The 20,787-nt window shown below is 42.1% G+C and overlaps 1 protein-coding gene across 1 annotated transcript in view; it reads right to left on the reverse strand.

Moving 5' to 3' along the window:
- The window catches only part of flii (FLII actin remodeling protein), a 32,900-nt gene that overhangs the window by 11,188 nt on the left and 925 nt on the right, over positions 1–20,787 (reverse strand). The window contains exons 2-17 of the mRNA XM_080009465.1: positions 17,127–17,237; positions 16,048–16,119; positions 15,724–15,804; positions 9,012–9,259; positions 8,771–8,874; positions 8,123–8,298; positions 7,115–7,272; positions 6,365–6,449; positions 4,198–4,345; positions 3,522–3,652; positions 2,858–2,965; positions 1,819–1,923; positions 1,552–1,731; positions 1,344–1,426; positions 1,124–1,198; positions 929–1,012 (exon numbers count right to left, since the gene is read on the reverse strand). Coding sequence (XP_079865591.1) covers positions 929–1,012; positions 1,124–1,198; positions 1,344–1,426; positions 1,552–1,731; positions 1,819–1,923; positions 2,858–2,965; positions 3,522–3,652; positions 4,198–4,345; positions 6,365–6,449; positions 7,115–7,272; positions 8,123–8,298; positions 8,771–8,874; positions 9,012–9,259; positions 15,724–15,804; positions 16,048–16,119; positions 17,127–17,237 — 1,949 coding nt within the window. The remainder of the gene's footprint in view (positions 1–928; positions 1,013–1,123; positions 1,199–1,343; positions 1,427–1,551; positions 1,732–1,818; positions 1,924–2,857; positions 2,966–3,521; positions 3,653–4,197; positions 4,346–6,364; positions 6,450–7,114; positions 7,273–8,122; positions 8,299–8,770; positions 8,875–9,011; positions 9,260–15,723; positions 15,805–16,047; positions 16,120–17,126; positions 17,238–20,787) is intronic.

The raw sequence follows: 20,787 nt of genomic DNA on the forward strand, positions 1-20,787 counted from the left end.
TTATAAACCAACAGTACTATTTTGAAATCAGTTCTTTGATGGACATGAATCCAGTGTAAAGATCTGAGAAGTGGAGTGATATGATCTAATTTCTTGGTCTTAGTGAGGACTCGAGCAGCAGCGTTCTGAATCACTTGCAGCGGTCTGATTTTTTAAGGAGACCTGTAAAGATACTGTTGCAGTGGTCTAGTCTACTAAACATGAATGCATGGACAAGTTTTCCCAAATTCTGCTGAGACATAAGTCCTTTAATCCTTGACATGTTCTTAAGGTGATATTAGGCTGACTTTGTAATTGTTTTAATGTGGCTGTTGAAATTTAGGTCCTACTCCATGACTACACCAATGTTTCTTGCTTGGTTTGTGCTTTTTAACATTACCGATTGAATCTGAGCGCTGACTTTGTTTCTTCCTTGGTTCCAAATCAATGACTTCAGTTTTGTTTTTGTTTAATTGGAGACAATTCTGGCACATCCAATCGTTGATTTGTCAATGCACTTGCTCAGTGATTGTACTGCACCATAGTCCCCTGGTGATATGGTTATGTAAATCTGTACTGTACAGCAGGGGTCTTCAACCTTTTTCAGCCCAATGAACCCATGGTAGATGGAGAAACACAGCAGGGACCCCCTAGATTTTTTTTTTTTAATAAAATGTTGTTGCATTTTAAGCCTAGCCTATAACATATTTATAATGCCTTATTAACCTATTTATATACACGACTGATGACTGGAAAAATATATATATATAGTGTTTATGTCTAGTCTACTGTTAATGGTTGGAGTTTACTCTTTTTTTTTTGGGTCTAAAATACATTATAAAATGTATAGATAATAATTGGCAGCCTCCTTCCATACCGCCGCGGACCCCCGGTTGAAGACCACTGCTCTACAGCATCACCCACCATCACTCCGGTTGAAAACACTTACCTGGCTTTAGTGGTGCCGCTGAGCGTGGCATTGGCTCCCCTCCACACAAAGATCTCTAGGCCAGTGTCCACCAGGAAGACATACCTTCCAGGTAGAGAAGTCATGAGAACGCAGTTAGAAACACAATTACGTAAATGTAAAATGTCTCTGTGTGTGTCCTAGTCAGAGAATAGGATGGGTGTCTGTGTGTCTCACCGTGGGTCGAGGGAGGATCCTTTCAGGGGTACAGACTCCAGCCTGATGTTCTTCTTGCCATAAACTCTGTACAACCTGGAAAAAAAATACATGCTGTGGAGTCAAGACTGGGGGGTTTAAAAAAAACAAACAAAAAAAAAACCAAAACCAACAACCTTTCTAATTCTAAATCAATTGGATGAGATGGGCTAGAAACCGAATGAAGGCGTTGGCAGCTCACTTGACGGTATAGTGCGTGTCCTCCACTGTGTAGAACCCACTGGCTGTACCTCCCTCGATGTAGGAGATCTCATTATCAAACACCTGCATCCAGACAGAAATGGGCATGACATGCTGCCTCGTACTCACGATGAGGAATCAACATGTATTTGGAATGTTTAGAGGGTTTCAGTGTAGGTGTCTTTCGAGTGTGTCAACCCCCTACGTACAGCGCTGAACTCCTCGCTCTCGTCTCCCATCTCTTCCCGGATGGTCCTGCACTCTGCGCCGAGGAAGTTCCTGAGGTTGACGGAGTGGATGGCAGAACCGGCCTTCTTGTCCAGTGTGGCGTTCTGGCCGATCCAGTAGAAGATCTGCCAGTTCAGGGATCCGTTGTCGTCCAGGAAGGTCTGCGCCGGTAGAAGGGGAATAAAAACTATGTAGTACTACTTGTCATAGTAGAATAGTAATGTCACAGTATCATTGGATGAGTTTACCTTTAGGATAATGTAGCAGTCAGCCTCGTAGAACTTGCCCTGGAAAGCTTCTTCCACCTGCATGGGAATGAAGTTCTCTATCTGCCACACCGTCACACCTGGCACCTGGCGGGAACAGGGGCGACAGAGAAGTTTTTATATTGCTGAAAATAGAAAATAAATAATAGTTTGACTTGAAATGTAATAAACAAAGCACCAAACGCATGCGTCATAGCTGACAACCCATCAGATCCTTGTGCTGGGTGTCCTACTGCCTTGCTCACGGACACGGGGTCATTTCATGTCTCAGCAGCCCTCACACGTTTAACATGCTCAGACTGATCCCAAGCGCTCCCTAGAGGCATCATTGGACATTACTGAACCGCCCTGGAAAATGTCTTCTTGACGATAATAATGTATCCATGCTGTTGAGCAGTCTCCTTTTTCAAAACAGGTTGGCAGGTAGAGCCAGGTATAACCGTGCGCAAGGCCTCCCCTCCCGTGAAGGATGTTGTATCGGGCCCATTTTCCCCTACTGACAATCAAACGGCGAATATAAAAAATTATAAACTGATATAATGGTCTTCAACATTGTTTAGAAATGCTTCCACATACTTTTCCCAGATTTCGGTTACCCCAGCAAAATTATATTGAGTTTAGCAGATTAGTAAAGCACCTGACTCGACCCGACTGTGTATTGATTTTCTATCGGCAAAGAGGAATCTGATTGGCTCATGACAGGAAGCAACTTTGAAGCTAAAGGGAGGGTGATTGCCTTCAAAATAAATAAGATAAAAATAACATGCAAAAAAAACCTCTTACTCATACAAAAATCTTCTACTAAAAAAAAGCTCACAAGATGTAATAACAATAGGTGACTGTCAGTGTTTCCAAAATGCAATGTTGTGGGGCATTAAAAAAAAAAAAGTACTGCGAGAACACTCCATTACAACCAAAACTGGTTACAAATTGGGTAATGGGTTTTCTATAGACAGCCGGTGAGTAGAATATAGGGGGTCGTGACAAGGTTTAAACAAGAGATCCAGAGAACCCTCCTCACCTGCCCCACGTCCTCCATGAAGAACTCAGAGTAGTCCAGGTTTGACTTCTCCAGACTCTTGTCCCATCGCCGTGTTTTCAGATCGCCATACTTCAGGTCCCCGTTCTCCTGTTCCCAAAAATAACAGCAGTAAAGTGGTTTCATAAAAAACAGAAAAAAGCTTTTTCTCCAGTTCTCTTTTCTCTCAAATCCTCCATTTTTTCTCTTATGTGACTCTTCACTGTGAGGGGGGAATAGTTCAAACTTGGATTTGGGCACCATGATCAGGTATGATACTATAACCCAAAGGTTCCTAAACGTCATGCCAGGACCAACGGGTGAAGTGATAAAATAAAAGTAATGAGGTTTCTGCTCAATATATATTCATTTCTTGCATTCACCATATTCTACTCATTTTTAATGTACTTCCGTGGACTATATTTGATTGACCTTGAAAGTCTGCATTGTATGTGATATATTGAGAATTGAATGATTTTTTTCCCCCGCTAAACCTGAGAAAACTGACCGTTAACAATAACGATCAACACCACCATTTGCACCCACTTACTCTGCACAGTGACCCACCAGAGGGTCCCGGCCCCAAGTTTGAAACCAACCATAAAGCACCCGTAGGGAGAATACCAACACGTATATCGCTAGTCGAAGCGATCCAGTCGTTCTTTACCTCCAGGTTCTTCTTCTCCTGCGCCACGTCACTCATGCCCTTCAGCACCTGCTTCGCCTGGTCGTCTTGCGAGGAGTCCTTCCTCCTCCTCAGTCTCATCTTCCTTGCCATGGGGTCACGGGGGCTGGCTCCTGGACACACAGAAGACACACGCACACTTTAAAACTTGATTTGTTATAGTGATACACCCCCCTTGCCATATCAAATATCAAAATGTCAAATTACCCTCAAAAGTGCTTAGCTCATTTATGTTCACAGACAATTTTATTTTCCGTTTTTAAGGAAATGTGTTTGTTGTGGGTGGTCGGAAAGAGAAATCTTGTTGTCAACACAAAATGCCATAAACCATTGGCTTGTTTAAAGAAGAATAGACTATATACATTTAAAGAACCAAACAACAGTCTCAATAAAAGGCATAAAAAGACTAAGGTCAAAACTGTTTTAGTATAGGATATAAAAATAAAAGTACTCAGTTGGAATGAATTATGGTTCAAAATAATTTAGAAAGCGCTGTTTAGCTAGTGGACCACCTTGGCGCATCTCTGCACACACACACACACACACACACACACACACACACACACACACACACACACACACACACACACACACACACACACACACACACACACACACACACACACACACACACACACACACACACACACACACACACCTCCCCCAGCAGCTGCTATGGTCGCGGGCGACGCCCCTGCAAGCCGGAGCTGGTTCTGCAGGGAGAAGTCGATGTTGTACCACTCTGCCGTCCTGTCCACTGGCTTGGGAGGCATCACCAGGTTGGGGTTATCACGCACGTCCAGCACCTGCAGCAGCGTTACAGACATTACTGTACTGTGTGTATCAAAAACATTACATTTAGATAGAAGCCACTTTAGCACTCAAGGTCAAGTGTTTACTTCAGATTATTGTTATCAGAATGGATTTATGTCAGGTTGTAACGATTGCGAGAAGGTAACACAAACTGGGATACAGGTCCAGGTACAGGGATACATCTGACAAGCGGGCTTAAAGGAAAGTTCCTTGTATATAAATATAATATAAAGCAACACTGTCATTTCCAGGCAATTCTATGATTATGAGCGTCCAACAACGTTAGAAAACATCACTGAGGGCATTGTCGAATTTCCATCATGTCGAAGTTACTGCTCCTATTTGTCTTTGGCCTAAATATCTATCTATGGCTTTGCTAAAATGGTCCACACACACACACACACACACACACACACACACACACACACACACACACACACACACACACACACACACACACACACACACACACACACACACACACACACACACACACACACACACACACACACACACACACACGTCGACCAAACGTAAGTCTTGGTCGATGGGAGCTGCACCTTTTCAAAATTAACCTTAAAACCTATATGGCTGGATCCGTTTACGCTAGAGAGCTTTCAATTAAAAAAATAATGTTGACAAAAAGAAATCTTCAGTCTTCTTGCTGGTTTTTCCGCCACATTCAGAAGAATAATAACAGCTTTCGAGGAGCGGCTGTTGCCGGTAATTAACAGGCGGCTCACTTCATGCGTGTGGGATGTACAAAGTCGACTAGTTTAAAAGTCAGAAAAAATATTGTATATATTATATATTATAAATCGTATTTGAAATGCCTCGACAGCAGTGTTGCACTCGAGCCTCGGGGCCGGGGACTGGGAACGCACAGTGAGTCCATGTCCCCGGGAAGTGGCGAGGTCAGGGTGAGGGCCGCCGGCTTTACAGGGGATTTACATGCGGGGGGATCCACGGACCTGGAAAATGTGCTCGACAATAGGTCCCTCACGAGGGGACGCCGAGGGGAAAATGATGTTCCGTACGCCACATTTAAGTGCAAATTATGTCAATATGTAATATAAATGTGTGCATTGATAAAATAATAATAATAGGGTCAAATAAGTTTAACCAATGTAATGTTTAACTGGTGTAATTAACAGGCGGCTTGCTTCATGCGTGCATGAAGTTCACTAGTCTAAGAGTCAGAATAAATATTGTGTATATATGTAAGAGCCATTTGAAACCGTTAATGATTTTCTTCAATAACCAAACGGTATTTGAAATGCCCCGTGCGCACAAGACCCGGGGGGGCGTGGACTAGGAAGGCGCAGGGTTACCAGGTGTGCGGTTTTCCCTTGGAATTGGGCTACTTTTGAAGTGTTGTGATCGCAATGCTGTTGGACTTTTAAAGAAGTATATATGTTTTTTTTACAATACATATTTTTAATTCTGTATTGGGCTGGTTTTGTCACAGACCTGGCAACTCTACGTAGCGAGTTTAGCGAGTCTGCAGCACGAGGGGTAACCGACACACCGAGAGAACGATCCTCTGCACGCCACATTTCAGTGCAAATTATGTCAAAAAGTAATTTAATGTGTGCATTAATAAAATTATAAGAGGGACTTACAAGATTAACTAATGTAATGTTTAACTGTTGCAGGTACCAGATGTGCTCATCTAGGTGGCTTGCTTCATTCGTTTAAAGGCTGGTTATTAGGTTTTGTATTTATGTGTAATTTAGCACAGTGTTAATGTTAGTTATAACATTCTTTCTCAGCCCTGGAACTCAAGCCATTTTCTGAAGCCCCCCAAAAAATACATTTAAATACTCAAATTAATATCAAAAGCGTGCAACGATTAGTCGACTAATCGCTTGAACTGACAACTAACTTAAGTCGGGGAGCAGCGCTAATATACACACAGTATATACAGTCGACACAGTATATGCATATCCTTTGACAGAGGTGAAATCGGTAAGTTGTGTTTCGGTCATGTTGGGATGTGCGCCAGGCCGTACCTCCAGGTCAGTGAGGAAGTGGATGGCCTCGGGCAACGTCACCAGCCGGTTTTTATTCAGCACAAGCTTCTTCAGCTTACCACACCTTGATCACAGCAGAGGAGAAACAACTTCAACCTCTATTCTAATAGACTTCAGGGATGCACCAATTTATTGGCCGTACATCAGTATCGGCTGATATTCTCCTTGTTGACTGCCATCGGCTTATCGGCAAATAAATGATTTTCACTGATGGCAGGGGCCGAAGTTTATCCAGCGTTTCCCACACAGACACACATATTAATGCCCGCCAAAGTGACCCCCATTAGCATTTTTTTTGTATTTTTTTTTTTATCTGTCTGAGAGAACGACACCACCCATGATAAGTTTTAGAAGATGTGGACACTGCATTCTGGAGTACTCCCCAGCAGGAAGTAATGCTGCGTTTACGGGAACTCAGAAAACTGTAAGTAATGCTGCATTCACAGGAACTTAGGAAACATCGGTATCGCCACTTTGGTATTAAACAACATATCGGCCCAGAATTTCACAATCTGTGCATTCCTAATAGTTCTCCATGATTTTACTTTGTTGGTATTGATTTAAATATTGTGCAAACCTCATTACAGATGAAAGCACGTACTACGAGTAAACAGCACTTGAGGATACTATACAAACGATCAAACCATGTACTGTGTGTGTGTGTGTGTGTGTGTGTGTGTGTGTGTGTGCGTGTGCGTGTGCGTGTGTGTGTGTGAGAGAGATGGCCACCTGCAGAGGCCCTCGGGGATGAGCTCCAGGTTGTTGTTTGCGGCCATGAACTCTGTGAGGCTGACCAGCTTGCCCACTCCGGATGGAACCCCATCAAAGTCCAGCTTGTTGGAGTTCACATACAGTTTCTTCAGTTTGGACAGCTTGCAAATGGCGGACTGGACAGAGAAACACAGACACGAGAACATTAAAAAAAAAAAATATATATATATATATATATTTTTTTTTTTCTTTTTTGCTTGAGCACCACCGGATGCCAACCTCACACTGGATGGCAGTCGTTTAGCTACGATGAACAACTCACACAGAAAAATATCGTCTTAATGTAACTATTGGGCCTTATTTAAAAAGAGAAAAAAAAAAATGTAATAATAATGCTTGATGGACCAAGAGTAATCATGTGGTTTGTGTGGTGTATGGTGCAGGGTTCATTCTGGGATGTTCAAATTAAATTCAAGCACCTTTTAAACCACAATTATTCTATTTTCAAAATAAATGCAATCAATTTTCAATGTGATCTTTATTAAATAAAATAAAATGTAATGTCATTCTCATTGCCTATTATTTATATTAGTACCCAATATGTGTACATCTATGGTTAATCTCACTGTCATCTGCTATTATAAGTTTATTTCATACCATGTTGGATTAAATGTACATTTTCAAATGTACAAATGTACATGTACAAAGTCATTCTGGAAATGTTTCATCATGTTACAATTTTAAATAACAAAACCAGCCAGAATATCAGAGGTTTCCAATGATCACGTTTTCTTTCCCCAAGGACTTTTCAAGCACTTCAGCACAAAAGGGGCTATTTTCAAGGTATTCCGGTACTTACATTTATAAGGATAAAATTCAAGCACCTCAAGGAACTGATAAGAACCCTGGTATGGAGAGAGGCTAAGGGGTGTGTGTGGGTGTGTGTGTGTGTGGGCGCTAAATCAATTTTTGTTTCATTAGAAAACGATGATAAATTGTTTCCAGGGTGCTGTGTGGGGTCCTCACTGGCAACGAGGTGAGCTGGTTACGGCTGAGGTTGAGTGTCTCCAGCTGGGTCCACTGGTCGATGCAGAGGGAGAGTTCTGAGATCTGGTTGCTGCTGAGGTTGAGCCTCTTCAGGCTGCTGAGGGAGTACAGGCACTCCGGCACGCGGCTCAGATCATTGCCCGACAGGTCCACGTCTGACAGACACACGTGAATGAGGGCATGAGGCATTTGAACAGATTCGGGTGATAATTCAATGTTATCTTTTTATGTCTTATGTCTGCAATCGTTGTGAACGTAGAACAGTCAGATTATGGTACGGACCATTTTACTGTCTAAAATAATGCTGCCAATATATGACCTAACATTCTAGTCATTTGAGGCCTGAGATATTCATTCCTGTGTGAAAAAATTCTCCGGGTTTTGGTCTTGATATTATACTTCTAAGTCTTTTGAATTGTGTTAAGTGCCTGCAGCTGTGATATTTATAAGAGTTTTTAGCTGTACAGAGGCTGTTGTGTCATTTTAATTCCATTTTAAGAACTTAAATTCAAAATATAGTTCAGGAATTAAGGCAAATTAATTTTGTTACCCTGTTATGTCATCATGTTATATATGAATGAGCACTGTGGGTATTTTTTTTTTTTATACTTTCACTCTGGGATTTACCTGCTAGGTGTGTCAGTCCCTCCAGGCTGGTGGGCATGTTGCTCTGAGTCCTCTGAGTGTTTCTCAGGTGAAGAGTCTGTAATGCAACCATGGCGGGTAGCTGGCTGCTCACACATACATAAGTAAACAAATAAATGAATGCAGAACAAGGGGCAGAGAGTGAGTGCAGCAGTCAAATGCAAACAAAGTTTGACTTATGTATGAGGCCTTCAAATCTCTGTGCCTCTCACCACACCCTCACCGTAGCTGGGCGTGCATCAGCGGGTTGTTGTTGAGGATGAGCGTCTGCAGGTGCACCAGACGCCTCATCTGCGGCGGCAGACTGTCCAGCTTGTTGTCGCTCAGGTCCAGGTACAGCAGATCCGTCAGGTTGATGAACAGCTGGTTGGGGATGGCATCGATGCCATTGTGACTCAGGTTTAGCACTAGCATGTTCCTGCTGTTCTCCAGGTCCCGTGGGATCTCCGTCAGCTGGTTGTAGCTCAGGTCCTGGTGGGGGGAGAGGGGTGCATAGAACACAACAATGTAGGCGCTGGATTGTGGTTTGATTCAGTCCATTATTTTGACAAGTCAACATTATGTCCGTTCAATGCATTTCAGGATTACTCAGATAAGCATGGTGCATTATAATCATTATCCCATTCCAATTTGTATCTTTATTATTTTTAATATTCAAATATATTCAAATTTTGAATGCTCAAATTTAGAACATAACTGGACATTCTAGTCAGAGGCACTCTCTCCCTTGAGGATGTATAGAACGGGTTGGGAACCTCTGCACTAGAGGACATTCCATTGGTGATGGTCGGGTTTACTTCCACTTCCGTCGCCACATATGTGGAATAACTGGAAATTCTGGACAAGGGCACAACCTCCCTTGTACACACAGTGAAACGCCAGAGGAGGGAGACGCACTGGTGCACTCGTACGTCTCCACCATCTTTGCACACCATGACCGGGAATACTTCTCTCTAATGTGTGTTCACTGTGCAAAAAACGTATTTCTTAATTATAATAATAATAATTATTATTATTAATAATTAATTATTATATAGGGTTAGGGTTATCTTACTTAACTTATTGCTCATCACATGTGAATTGAGTCACTAACGTTAGCCAAAACATTCATAATAAATGAACACACACACACACACACACACACACACACACACACACACACACACACACACACACACACACACACACACACACACACACACACACACACACACACACACACACACACACACACACGATTGGCAGTTTCAGCATTCTAATTGTGTTTGGTTGTTTTTTTTATATTCAAATTCTATTCCTGCAGTCGGTGCCAGGTGGGAGGGTGCAGTGTGTGTTGAGGGATGCAGTGCAGCGGATCCCTCCACGGAGCCAACCGCAGCTCGCCCCACTCCAAAGCAAATTTCATGAAAGTCGTTTAGGAGCTGGGCGAACCACAGTCGACTCTGCGGAGGGGCCTGCACCCCCCAGCGCACTGCATTTGCTTAACGGTGGATCTTGACCGCCTATATATGGCGAAGATGTGTAGAACGGACAATATTAGCCACAAAAGTACAGGAAGAATTGCAAACCTGCTTGTGTTTTTGAAGTTCGAAATCAAACACTCATTTAGATTGATTTTCGGAATTGTGAAACCCCTAATATGATATAATATAGATATTATTATAGATATGACATTTTAATAGTATTAATTTTGTTATCCTATTTTTTAAATATATTCTCCTTTTTTCTAAACTGTTAAGATTTTTCTTTCTTAATGCTTATGGTCTGTACTAAAGTGCACCAAATGTGCACTGTACCTATAAATGTACCTGTAAACCAATTCTGATTCTAAAAGTGCCATTGCTTAACTTCAGATAGATACAGTGCTGCTTTAAGTATGTGAACCCCTTGAGCAGTTTAGATGTTTGTGGTTTTACCATGATTTTCTTATTTTATCACCACCAGTTTTTATGTATGAAATGTCAGATATATGTTTATCAATTGCAAGTACTTGTTAAGTGGGACTTATTTAAGTAGCCCAAAAACTACATGAAACATGGAATTAGTGTATGTGCAAAAGTAAGTGAACCCCGGCTGCATTGGTTAGGTCAAGCAGGTAACAGACTCAGGTCAAACACATTTGGGTGTTTAATCATTTAAGCAGACCAATGAAATGAGACATCCTTGGGAAAGGATTTGGCCTGCACTAATTAAAAGAGAGAGGAAACCAACCAAACCACTGTGGTCCCCTACAAATCAACAATGTCGAGAGCAAAGGAGATATCCGAGGACATGAAGAGGGTAGTGACAGCCCATCAGTCTGGGGAGGGCTATAAGACCATCTCCAAAAGATTCCAGCTCCATCCATCCACTGTAAGACAAATAATTTACAAATGGAGGGCCTTCAACATGACAGCAACTCTGCCTAGAAGTGGACACCCATCAAAACTATCAGTGAGTACTATCAGAGTTGCAGACCACTCTGGTAGCATCTGGGACAAATGTGCATGCGTCTACAATCAGACAAAATCTGAATAGCCATGAAATTCATGTGAGGGTTGCTAGAAGGAAGCCTCTGCTCTCAAAAGAGAACAAAGCTGCACATTTCAACTTTGCCAGAGAGCGCCTGGACAAACCAGAGGCCTTCTGGGAGCCCATTCTCTGGACAGACGAGTCCAAAATGGAATTATTTGGTCACAATCAAAACCACCGTTTTTGGAAAAAAGCCAACACTGCATATGAAGAAAAGAACCTCCTCCCAACAGTGAAGCATGCTGGTGGAAATGTGAAGGTCTGGGGCTGCTTTTCTGCTTCTGGACCTGGACGACTCCATATTATCCAAGGAACCATGAATTCTCAGGCATATCAACAAATTCTTGACCAGAATCTCCTGCCATTAGTCAGGGAGTTGAAGCTGGGACGAAAATGGATTATGCAACAAGACAATGACCCAAAGCATTCCAGCAAAACTACAAAGGAATGGCTTCAGAGAAAGAGGATCCGTACTCTCCAGTCAAAGTCCGGACCTTAATCCAACTGAAATGTTGTGGCAAGACCTGAAAAAGTTGGTACATACCAGATGTCCCTCCAACCTCTCTCAATTGGCTGAGTTCTGCAAGGAGGAGTGGGCAAAAATCCCCTTAAGCAGATGGAAGAGACTGGTTAGTGGTTACAGAAGACGTTTGGTTGAAGTAATGGCTGCGAAAGGAGGAGCCACAAGCTACAAATAAAAGGGTTCACATACTTTTGCACATGTTTAATTTTCAGTTTTTGTGAAATAAACCACCTTTGTTGAATTAAATAATGAAAATATATTTATTTTTGTGTGTGTGTCCATTATTTGGAAGGTGTGCTTTACAAATTGGGATTTGGATGTATGTTTAATAAGGTTATTTTAATGTTTTTTACAAAAACAGTGACCATGTCCTGAGGATTCCCAAACTTTCAAGCAGCACTGTATATTTCATAAAAGACCAGGGAATCCCAAGTGTTTTTGTGACTTTATGGCATTATATAATAATACCTAATATAGTGTTATTGTGATATAGTAATACATAATATAATATTGTAATGGCCCTGGATGCATTGGTTATTACGGGTGGTTCACAAGTCTCGCGAGTAGGAATGTGTGCACGCGATCTTGTGCAGGGGTGTGTGACGAGCCGGAGTCACAGAGAGACAGAGAGACAGAGAGAGAGAGAGAGAGAGAGAGAGAGAGAGAGAGCGTGAAGGAGAAGTGTTGGGTTGGCGGATCAACGGCATGAAAGTAACATGACTTGTCACGGCAGATCAGCGAGTCTTCCACAGCAGCTTAGTTTATACTAAAGTAGAATTAGCAGCAAAGCTTCAGTCAAACCATTAGTAACTTTAGAATTGGACCATCCAGCTGTTCATGGCACATTTAGATTGAAGTCCAGGTGTCCGCGTATCGATGTAGTCACATCTTTAACGCTAAAACCGGTTTTCGATTCGTATTGGTGAGTTGTTGCACCCCTACTGGTGATAGTAACACTAGATATAGTAACACTAGTGATAGTAACACTAGATATAGTAATACTAGTGATACAGGGCTCCAGACTGTGACCATTCAGTCACATTTTGTGACTATTTTTGGAGACAGTGCTACTAGATTTTAGAACTAGGAGCACCAGCGCGATTTAGTTTTTTTATCATCGTATATCGTGTGAAACACTAGGAGGGAGCGGGAATTGGTGTGTGTGTGAGAGAGAGAGATGGAAAGCTGAGGCTATCGCAGGATCCACAATATCAACTTTGACTGCCACATAGGGCTGCCCCCTGAAAGTCGACAAGTGCAATAATCAGTGGGAAACCCGTCAGTCGACTGAGATCCTTAAGTTGAGCAGTCGTTTGTTTTTTTTTTGTCAGTCAGTGTGCATTGCAATAACAGGATAAAACAGACCGACGCGTACAAAATGCACAGGGATAACATTTCAATGAGGTATTATAAATAAGGAGAATCATAAATATATTTGTGCGTTTGTATATATGTGTGAATCGGCCGTTCCAGACACAGATGCAAACACAGCTCTCCGTGCGTCCCGATCGTACGGAGGAACTGGGCACGACTTGTAGGGATGGGTATCGTAAATATTTTAACGGTACCAATTCTCTGATACTGCTTATTGATCCAGCACTTTGACGGTACTCTTATCGGTTATTTTTTTTGTTTTGAAGAGAAAAACTAAAACAGATTAAGAGCCTTATTAACACTGCTTTGTTTTCTACGCATGGAGAGGGGGTGAAATCTGTGATCGCAGTGCCGTTGTCACTCAGATCATTGATCTCCTCGTGCATGTGTGAGAGCCAGGCAGAGGGAACCAGCTCCGCCTGCCCCCCTCGCGATACTGATTTTCTATTTTTTATTTATTTTTTACTATTTAAAATGGATAAAATCTTATGTCACTGAAGAGCTGCCAGGTAAACACTATGGCAGATTTCGATGTCTCATTTCGGTGCCATGCCCAAGCTGCTGATTTAAATACCCGCCCTCCGGTGCTCCAAAAACGGCAAACACGCATTCGTTAAACATTATCCTTTTGAGCGCGACACTTGAAATCCCCTTTATTCCCCGTATGATGTGCCGCCACCATCCTTTCCCATGCGACTCAAGCCAAACAGCAGTGGTGCTCATCAATGTCACATTGTGGTTGCTTAGCCAATCACATAAGAGGCGGGTTGTTAAGGTTTTCACTAGCAATAACGTCCAGTTCATATAAACTGTCAGTTATTTGTTAACTTGTAAAGTAATTAAGGACTATTGGCTGCGTATTTGGGCAGATGTCTGTAAATAGTGTGATGCGTGTCCCGAGTGCCAATTAGTCAACCCACTGGCTACACCAACCGCAGCATTGAGGATCCTCTCCCTAGTCGAGGCGCCGTTCAAAAGACTCTATGAACCTCAGCAGGCTGGACTGCAGTGCCCAAGGGTATCGTTTTGTAATGGTCCTACTGGACTATGCACCCGGATCCTGAGGCGGTGTCGTTGCACAGAATTACGGCTAAAAGTGTTGCCCAGGCACTGTTTCAGGTCGACTACCTAGTCGGGATTCCGAAGGAAATCCTGACAAAACAGTGCACATTCTTAATAATACGTACACGTCGGGAACTTTGCTACCCGTTGGGCGTTCGATCAATTCGGACCAGCATGTACCCCCCCCAGTCCAATGGCCTAGTGGAGCGGTTCAATAAGACGCTGAAGAACATGGTTCGTAAGTTTGTGCATAACAGCCGTAATTGGGGAAAAATGGTTGGACTTGGATGGTTGGATTTTCTCCCTTTGAACTCCTCTTCGGCAGGAGGCCCCAGGGTGTGCTGGACCTAATTAGGGAAAACTGGGAGGAAGGGCCTAGCACTAGTAAAAACGAAGTTCAGTATATTTTGGATCTGCGAGCAAAGCTACATCCACTGGAGCGCTTGTCACAGGGGAATTTGCTCCTAGCTCAGGAACATCGGCGCCGGTTACAAGACAAGGGGGCTTGACTCAGGCAATTTCCACCGGGCAAAAAGGTGTTAGTGTTGCTCCCTACGACTATCTCTAAATAACTCAAACTGGCTAGGGCCCTTCCTGGTCACACGGCGGGTTGGGGAGGTTGATTATGAGGTTATGCAGTCGGTCAGGGGCAACTCAGATTTATCATCAGATTAAACACCTTAAGGAGTGGAAGGAGCAGGTGTCTGTCTCCCTGGCTTTTTTTTTTATGTTCCTGCCTTTTTGTTTATGGTTATTAATAAAACTCACGCTATGTCGGCACCACACTGCCAGAAAGACTAGTCTCCCTGCCTTACCACGTACTTCTGGGTAGAGACACAGTAACACTAGATAAACGAACACTAGATACAGTAGAATAGGTGTAGTAAGAATACATCATTGCAGGTTGCAGTACTGGTGGTGTTTCATGGCACGATTTTTCTATATAATACAGCTTGTATCACCATTCCCTGCACCAACAACAACCTGTAGAAGAAGTGGCCCAAACTTTGGAGTCTCCTGAGACACATTTTAATAGAGCTGAGCTGAACAGCAGATCTGAACAGCGAACTAGAAAACTATATATAGACTATATTTATACTCCTGGCTGACATGGTTCCAAATTTATCTTGAATGAGAAAGCACAGCGGCGGAGCAGAGGTACAACCAATCACAAGAGCTGCTGACTCGCCTGCACATGTCTCACTGTGCCCTTGGGAACAGCGGGTGCACTGATGTGGCTAAAGTCTAATACAGCCGTGAGTCACCCCACTGGAAATATGACTCAGAAGAAAGAAGGAAGGGAGGGAGGCAAATAGAACAAAAAGGAGGAGGGTGGTGTCAGATTAAGCGCCGAGAAAATCTAGATGGCAGGAAGGGTAGGAGGATAGAAGGGAAGGTGAGCAGGAGTGAAAGAGGGAGAATAATTGAAAGCCAGACAGCAGGTAGCTACTGAATATTTGTTTACCAGCACTGAGAGGTCGTCCAGCTGGAAGATGTCGTCTGGGACCCCAGAGTTCTTCAAATTGTTGGCTCTGGCCACCACCGCCTGCACACAAAACACTTTTAGAATATTTACAGTATGCAGCATACTATAAATTCTGCACTGGCACGTTTTATAGACAATACCATCAGCCACCCCACCCATATTTAACCCTCCCATAGAGCACATTTTTTTGCTAATGTTAAATGTGGATTTGTCTTTCAGACCATCCACAAACTAGAGGACTATAAAATACAGAAGACTTCTGCACATTGCTAATCACCAAGAATCTTCTGGTGTATGCTTTACCCGTAGATTGGGCAGGCTGGACAGTTCTCCATGTAGGGTGGTCAGGCTGTTGTGGCTCACAGAGAGATGTTCCTGAAGACGGACGAGAGATAAAAAGGAAGCATTTTAGATAGAGATGAAGATAAAAACAGAAAAGGGAAAAGGGATTTTGACACTGCTGCATTCAACAGTTGCAGATTAGACAATCCAATCCAATCCAATCCAATCATGAATACATGGGTAGCATGGGTGTGTGCGTTTGTGTATGTTCTAAATCAGATGATGGCTTTACTGATTAGTTAGGAACAAGTAAATTGCTGAAGTGATGAAAGAAGTGTATGTTTTCAACTCTAGCATGAGAGGTCACACTTAAACAAAAAAGGTAAAAGATTATATTATGATAATATAAATTTTATTTATACAAGCAATACTTTCATAAAATACTAATCACAATATCAATGCCACTCATTAATGTGGTCAACCTGTTTTTCATTTAGCTTCATGCCGTGTCTACCTTTTAATGCTGTAGCTCCAACTATAACTTATCTTCCTAGAAACCTTAAATGTAACCGCTTTTGGAAGAATAGTTTGAGAGTTTATTGCCATAGATCCTGGCACTGTTCATTTTTACTTACTTAGTCATGACTTCACCAGGCAGTGATGTCAAAATCAGATCTTCTGGTGTTTTGCGTAACACCAATTGGAAGTTGCACCAAATAAAACTGGTCACAATAATCACTTTCTGGTACTTCAGCTTCACTGACAAATACGTAGTAGCCCATCATGGTCTTTCTTTCAGAGTCTTTGTGTCCATCTCAAGGCTAGCTCTACTCCCATGACACAGACACTTTGCAAATTTGCTTCATCAAACCAGGCGAGTTCAATAGGTGCACAAGCCAAAAAGAATCTAGGTTCACCAGCAGTTTCTGAAGATCATGTGGTCCCACAGCGATAGCACAGGTACCACACTGATTTAACTATCGGTATTCAGCCTCATCCTCATATTAAAATGAGCACTACTACTGCTGTGGATAGCCATACAGATAGCATATACTGTATATAAGCCCTTGTATCGAGAGATGATTAATCATGAGTCTTACCAGCTTCTGCAGAGAGGACAGCTCCTCTGGGAGGTAACACAGCCCTGTCCTGTTTAGCTTCAGCCATCGCAGGCTGCTCATGGACTTCACATGCTCTGGGAAATAGCCGCCCTGCAGAAAGTTAGGGAGGTGCATGAGGGGAAAAAAAAGGTGGAATAAAGCGACAGTTACATTTTAACAAAAGTCCCAGTTACAGATTACGGTTAGGGCTGGGTGAAGATCCTGTGACTATCTGATGATTCACTATTATTCATGTTTCAGTGTGATGTTTTAAGTGTGAAATAACAACCTTGTTATGTTGTGATACAGAACTTGGGAGTCTGAATGAGTGATCATGAGCACATATAATATTCATTTTATAATAATATTAGGTTTCAAATAAGGGAGAAGTTAAGAATAATAATATCATTATTATTATATTATTTGAGTAATATTATTATTCAATTTGATAATCCACAGCTGGATTCCTCAATTTTGGATTTTGAAAAAAAACACATGTAAAATTGCCCATGGTTATCGTGATAATACTTTCATATCACCTAACCTCTACGTAAAGCAACCTTGGTAAAATGATTTTGTTCAATTGTTCAGTAGTTTAATTGGGTTAAGTTGTAAAGATGTATTAAGTTTATCCAATTGATTGCCAGAATTGTAACACTGGGTCTGACGAGGGGGCGGAGTAAAGCAACAGTCTGCAGGTGACGGTGCTGGCTTCTTCCCACTGCGGTGCAGCTGTAACGCTCTGCCTGATCAGCCTCATTAGTGCTGATTGGTTGGACCTGGTTGGGAGAGTTTTCTTATGTGTTGTTTGTCTTGCAGTGGGCATCGCGTGGTGCAGGAGACGTGTCCCTGCGGACCAGATCGCAAGACACATGGACCTAATATTAACTGATATTACTTAAGTTCAAGATTTGGGCCGCAAACCTTTTGTTTTTAGTGTTAATAAAAATCCCACCGTGTCAACACCTCAGTGCCTGGAAGTGTCTCCCTCCCTCAACTCGTATCCTTGGGTAGAGTCTCCCGAAAACTTGTTTATATTGACAGCCCTAGAATATTTTATTTCTGCACTAGTCATGAAGTGCATCTGAAACGTTTTCATGGGTCCGCTATGACAAGGAGAAGGACACAATGTTCTGTTTCACGTGCCAGGAGTTCCCGGAGAATGCAAAGATGCAAGTTGATATAAAGCGACGGCGAAAGTGTTCCCATTACGCAGGTTTCATTCAATTACAATAAATATATCTACACTCTGTATTTGTTTCGTATTTGGAGGGACGGTGAACCTTTAATGCCGGATCACGGAAAGCGGATCGCAAGTTGCATGTGAGCGTTCATGTGACCTGTGTGCAGAAAGGATCTTCCGTTCAATCATAAATATATTTTAATGTGTGGATGCAACACTGCTCTCCGTGCGTCCCAATCGCTGTGCCCCCTTCCTACAAATAAAACAAATAAAAAACAGTGTGCGGACGGGGCACAGAGGAACGCGGCACAACTCGTAGACTTGTTTATCATTTTCTAATAGATTATTTTCTGCACATTATGCATAGAGGGTGATCGGGGAGAGAGTCACAGAGAAAGTGCCCACATTACACACGGTTTCGTCCATACCATTCCATACGCACTTGTTTCGTTCCATAAGAAGACATAAAATAAGATAACCTACATCTAAAATAAATTTTAAAAATGTTTTGGCGCAACTTAATCACCATCCACACCCTGTGCGCCACTACGTCAAAATCCTCCATCTGCTTGCCGGGGGAGATATTTCGATACTGTTAAAATATTGCATATGGTGGCAAATATCGCAATATTTTATATTATCAAATATCGGCCCAAGCCTACAGTCGAATGAGAAGCTTCCAAAATGCACAGGGATAACATTTCAATTGGGAATTATACATTTATTTTTACGTGTGTGAATCGTCCGGACACGGATGCGAACATTGCTTTCGGTGCACATCGATCGCCGTACCCCGTTCCTCCAAATAAAACAACATAAAGCAGTGCGGGGACGGGGCACGGAGGAACATGGTGTGACTCATAGACTTGTTAACATTATTTTCTGCGCATAACGCATGGAGACAGGGTAATCGGGAGAGTCACAGAGAAAGTGTCCCCATTACACATGGTTTCATTCCATGTGCACTTGTTTCATTCTATAAGCAGACGTAAAATCAAATAACTTACATCTAAAATAAATAAATAAATGTTTTGGGGCACCAATCGCAGGCAATGTATGTATGCATGTATCTCAAAAAAAATGTACTCCCTGTTTAAAACCTATTTGTCATTTTCCCATACACAGTATATCCAGTCATGAACTTGTGTGATACATGCCAGATCACACCAGTTGCCATTGCTGCTTTTCTTATCTCCCAAGACCAAAGCTGACAGGTGGGTTGGTGAAATATGAACACATTACCTCTGTGCTGGCCATTTTACACAGGCTGCCAGTTCTATTGATTTAAAAATGTTATTGATCACTTTGAAAGCTTTAAATGGCCTTGCTACAAGTTATGCAAAGGATTTATTGACTCCCTATGTGCATGGGTGTTCTCTGAGGTAAGAGGATGCAGCTCTGCTAATTATTCCAAGATCCCGGCTTGTAACCAAAGGTGACTGGGCCTTTGCTGTCAGAGCCCACAGACTGTGGAACATTCTGCCTATTGACATCAGACAGCCTATCATGAGTGCCTTATAAATACCTTCTTTAAACTTTATTTTATAGGAAAGTGTTAATCACTGCCTGGTTTGGGAACTGTACTGAACTGAACTGTACTGTACTGTACTGCTCAGGACTGCGTTCAGCCTAACGTACCACTGGAACTACCCTCCTTGCAGGACTTATACACCAGGAGGTGTAGTAGCAGAGCCCGCAGGATCATGAAGGATCCTCGGCACCCCAACAATGGACTGTTTCCAGCTGCTGCGATCAGGCAAGCACCTCCGCAGTCACACAGAGGACAGAAAGACTGAGACAGAGTTTCTTCCCGCAAGCCATAAGGACTGTCAATGCTGAACTCACCAGGGGTCCTAACAAAAAGCACTGAGACACTCACACAGGCCCCACTGCCTTACTGTACTGTATGTAGGATACTGTATCACTGTTCTGGGTTACTGCATACTGCGCTGTATTGCTGTTCTGTGTTACTGTATTGCTGTGTCATTATATATATCTATATATATATATATACATATATATATACACATATATATATACATTATATATATATATATATATATATATATATATATATATATATATATATATATATATATATATATATATATATATATATATCTCCATACTCACTTTATTCACTTGCACTTTACTGCACATATCTGTATATACCAATAGCCTGTCCCATATACATAACTCTATTCCCTTCTATTTTTTACCCCCACATTGTATTACCTTCTTGAGTCTTATTTTATTTATATTATTCTATTCACCAACTGCATTAAGTTTTATGAATCAGTTCGTTTCAGTTAGTTACCTGGGCACGAATTAGGTTAGCTATTATGTTCCGTTTAGTAACTATTGTCCATAATCTCCGGGTGTGTTGCAAAGACATTTCACTGCATATATGTATGAACGTAGGTATGTATGTATTCAAAAAATAAACCTCTTGAATCTTTATGAAACCTTAAAATTAAG

This window comes from Zeus faber, assembly GCF_960531495.2.
Source record: "Zeus faber genome assembly, chromosome: 11".
Classification (NCBI taxonomy): domain Eukaryota; kingdom Metazoa; phylum Chordata; class Actinopteri; order Zeiformes; family Zeidae; genus Zeus; species Zeus faber.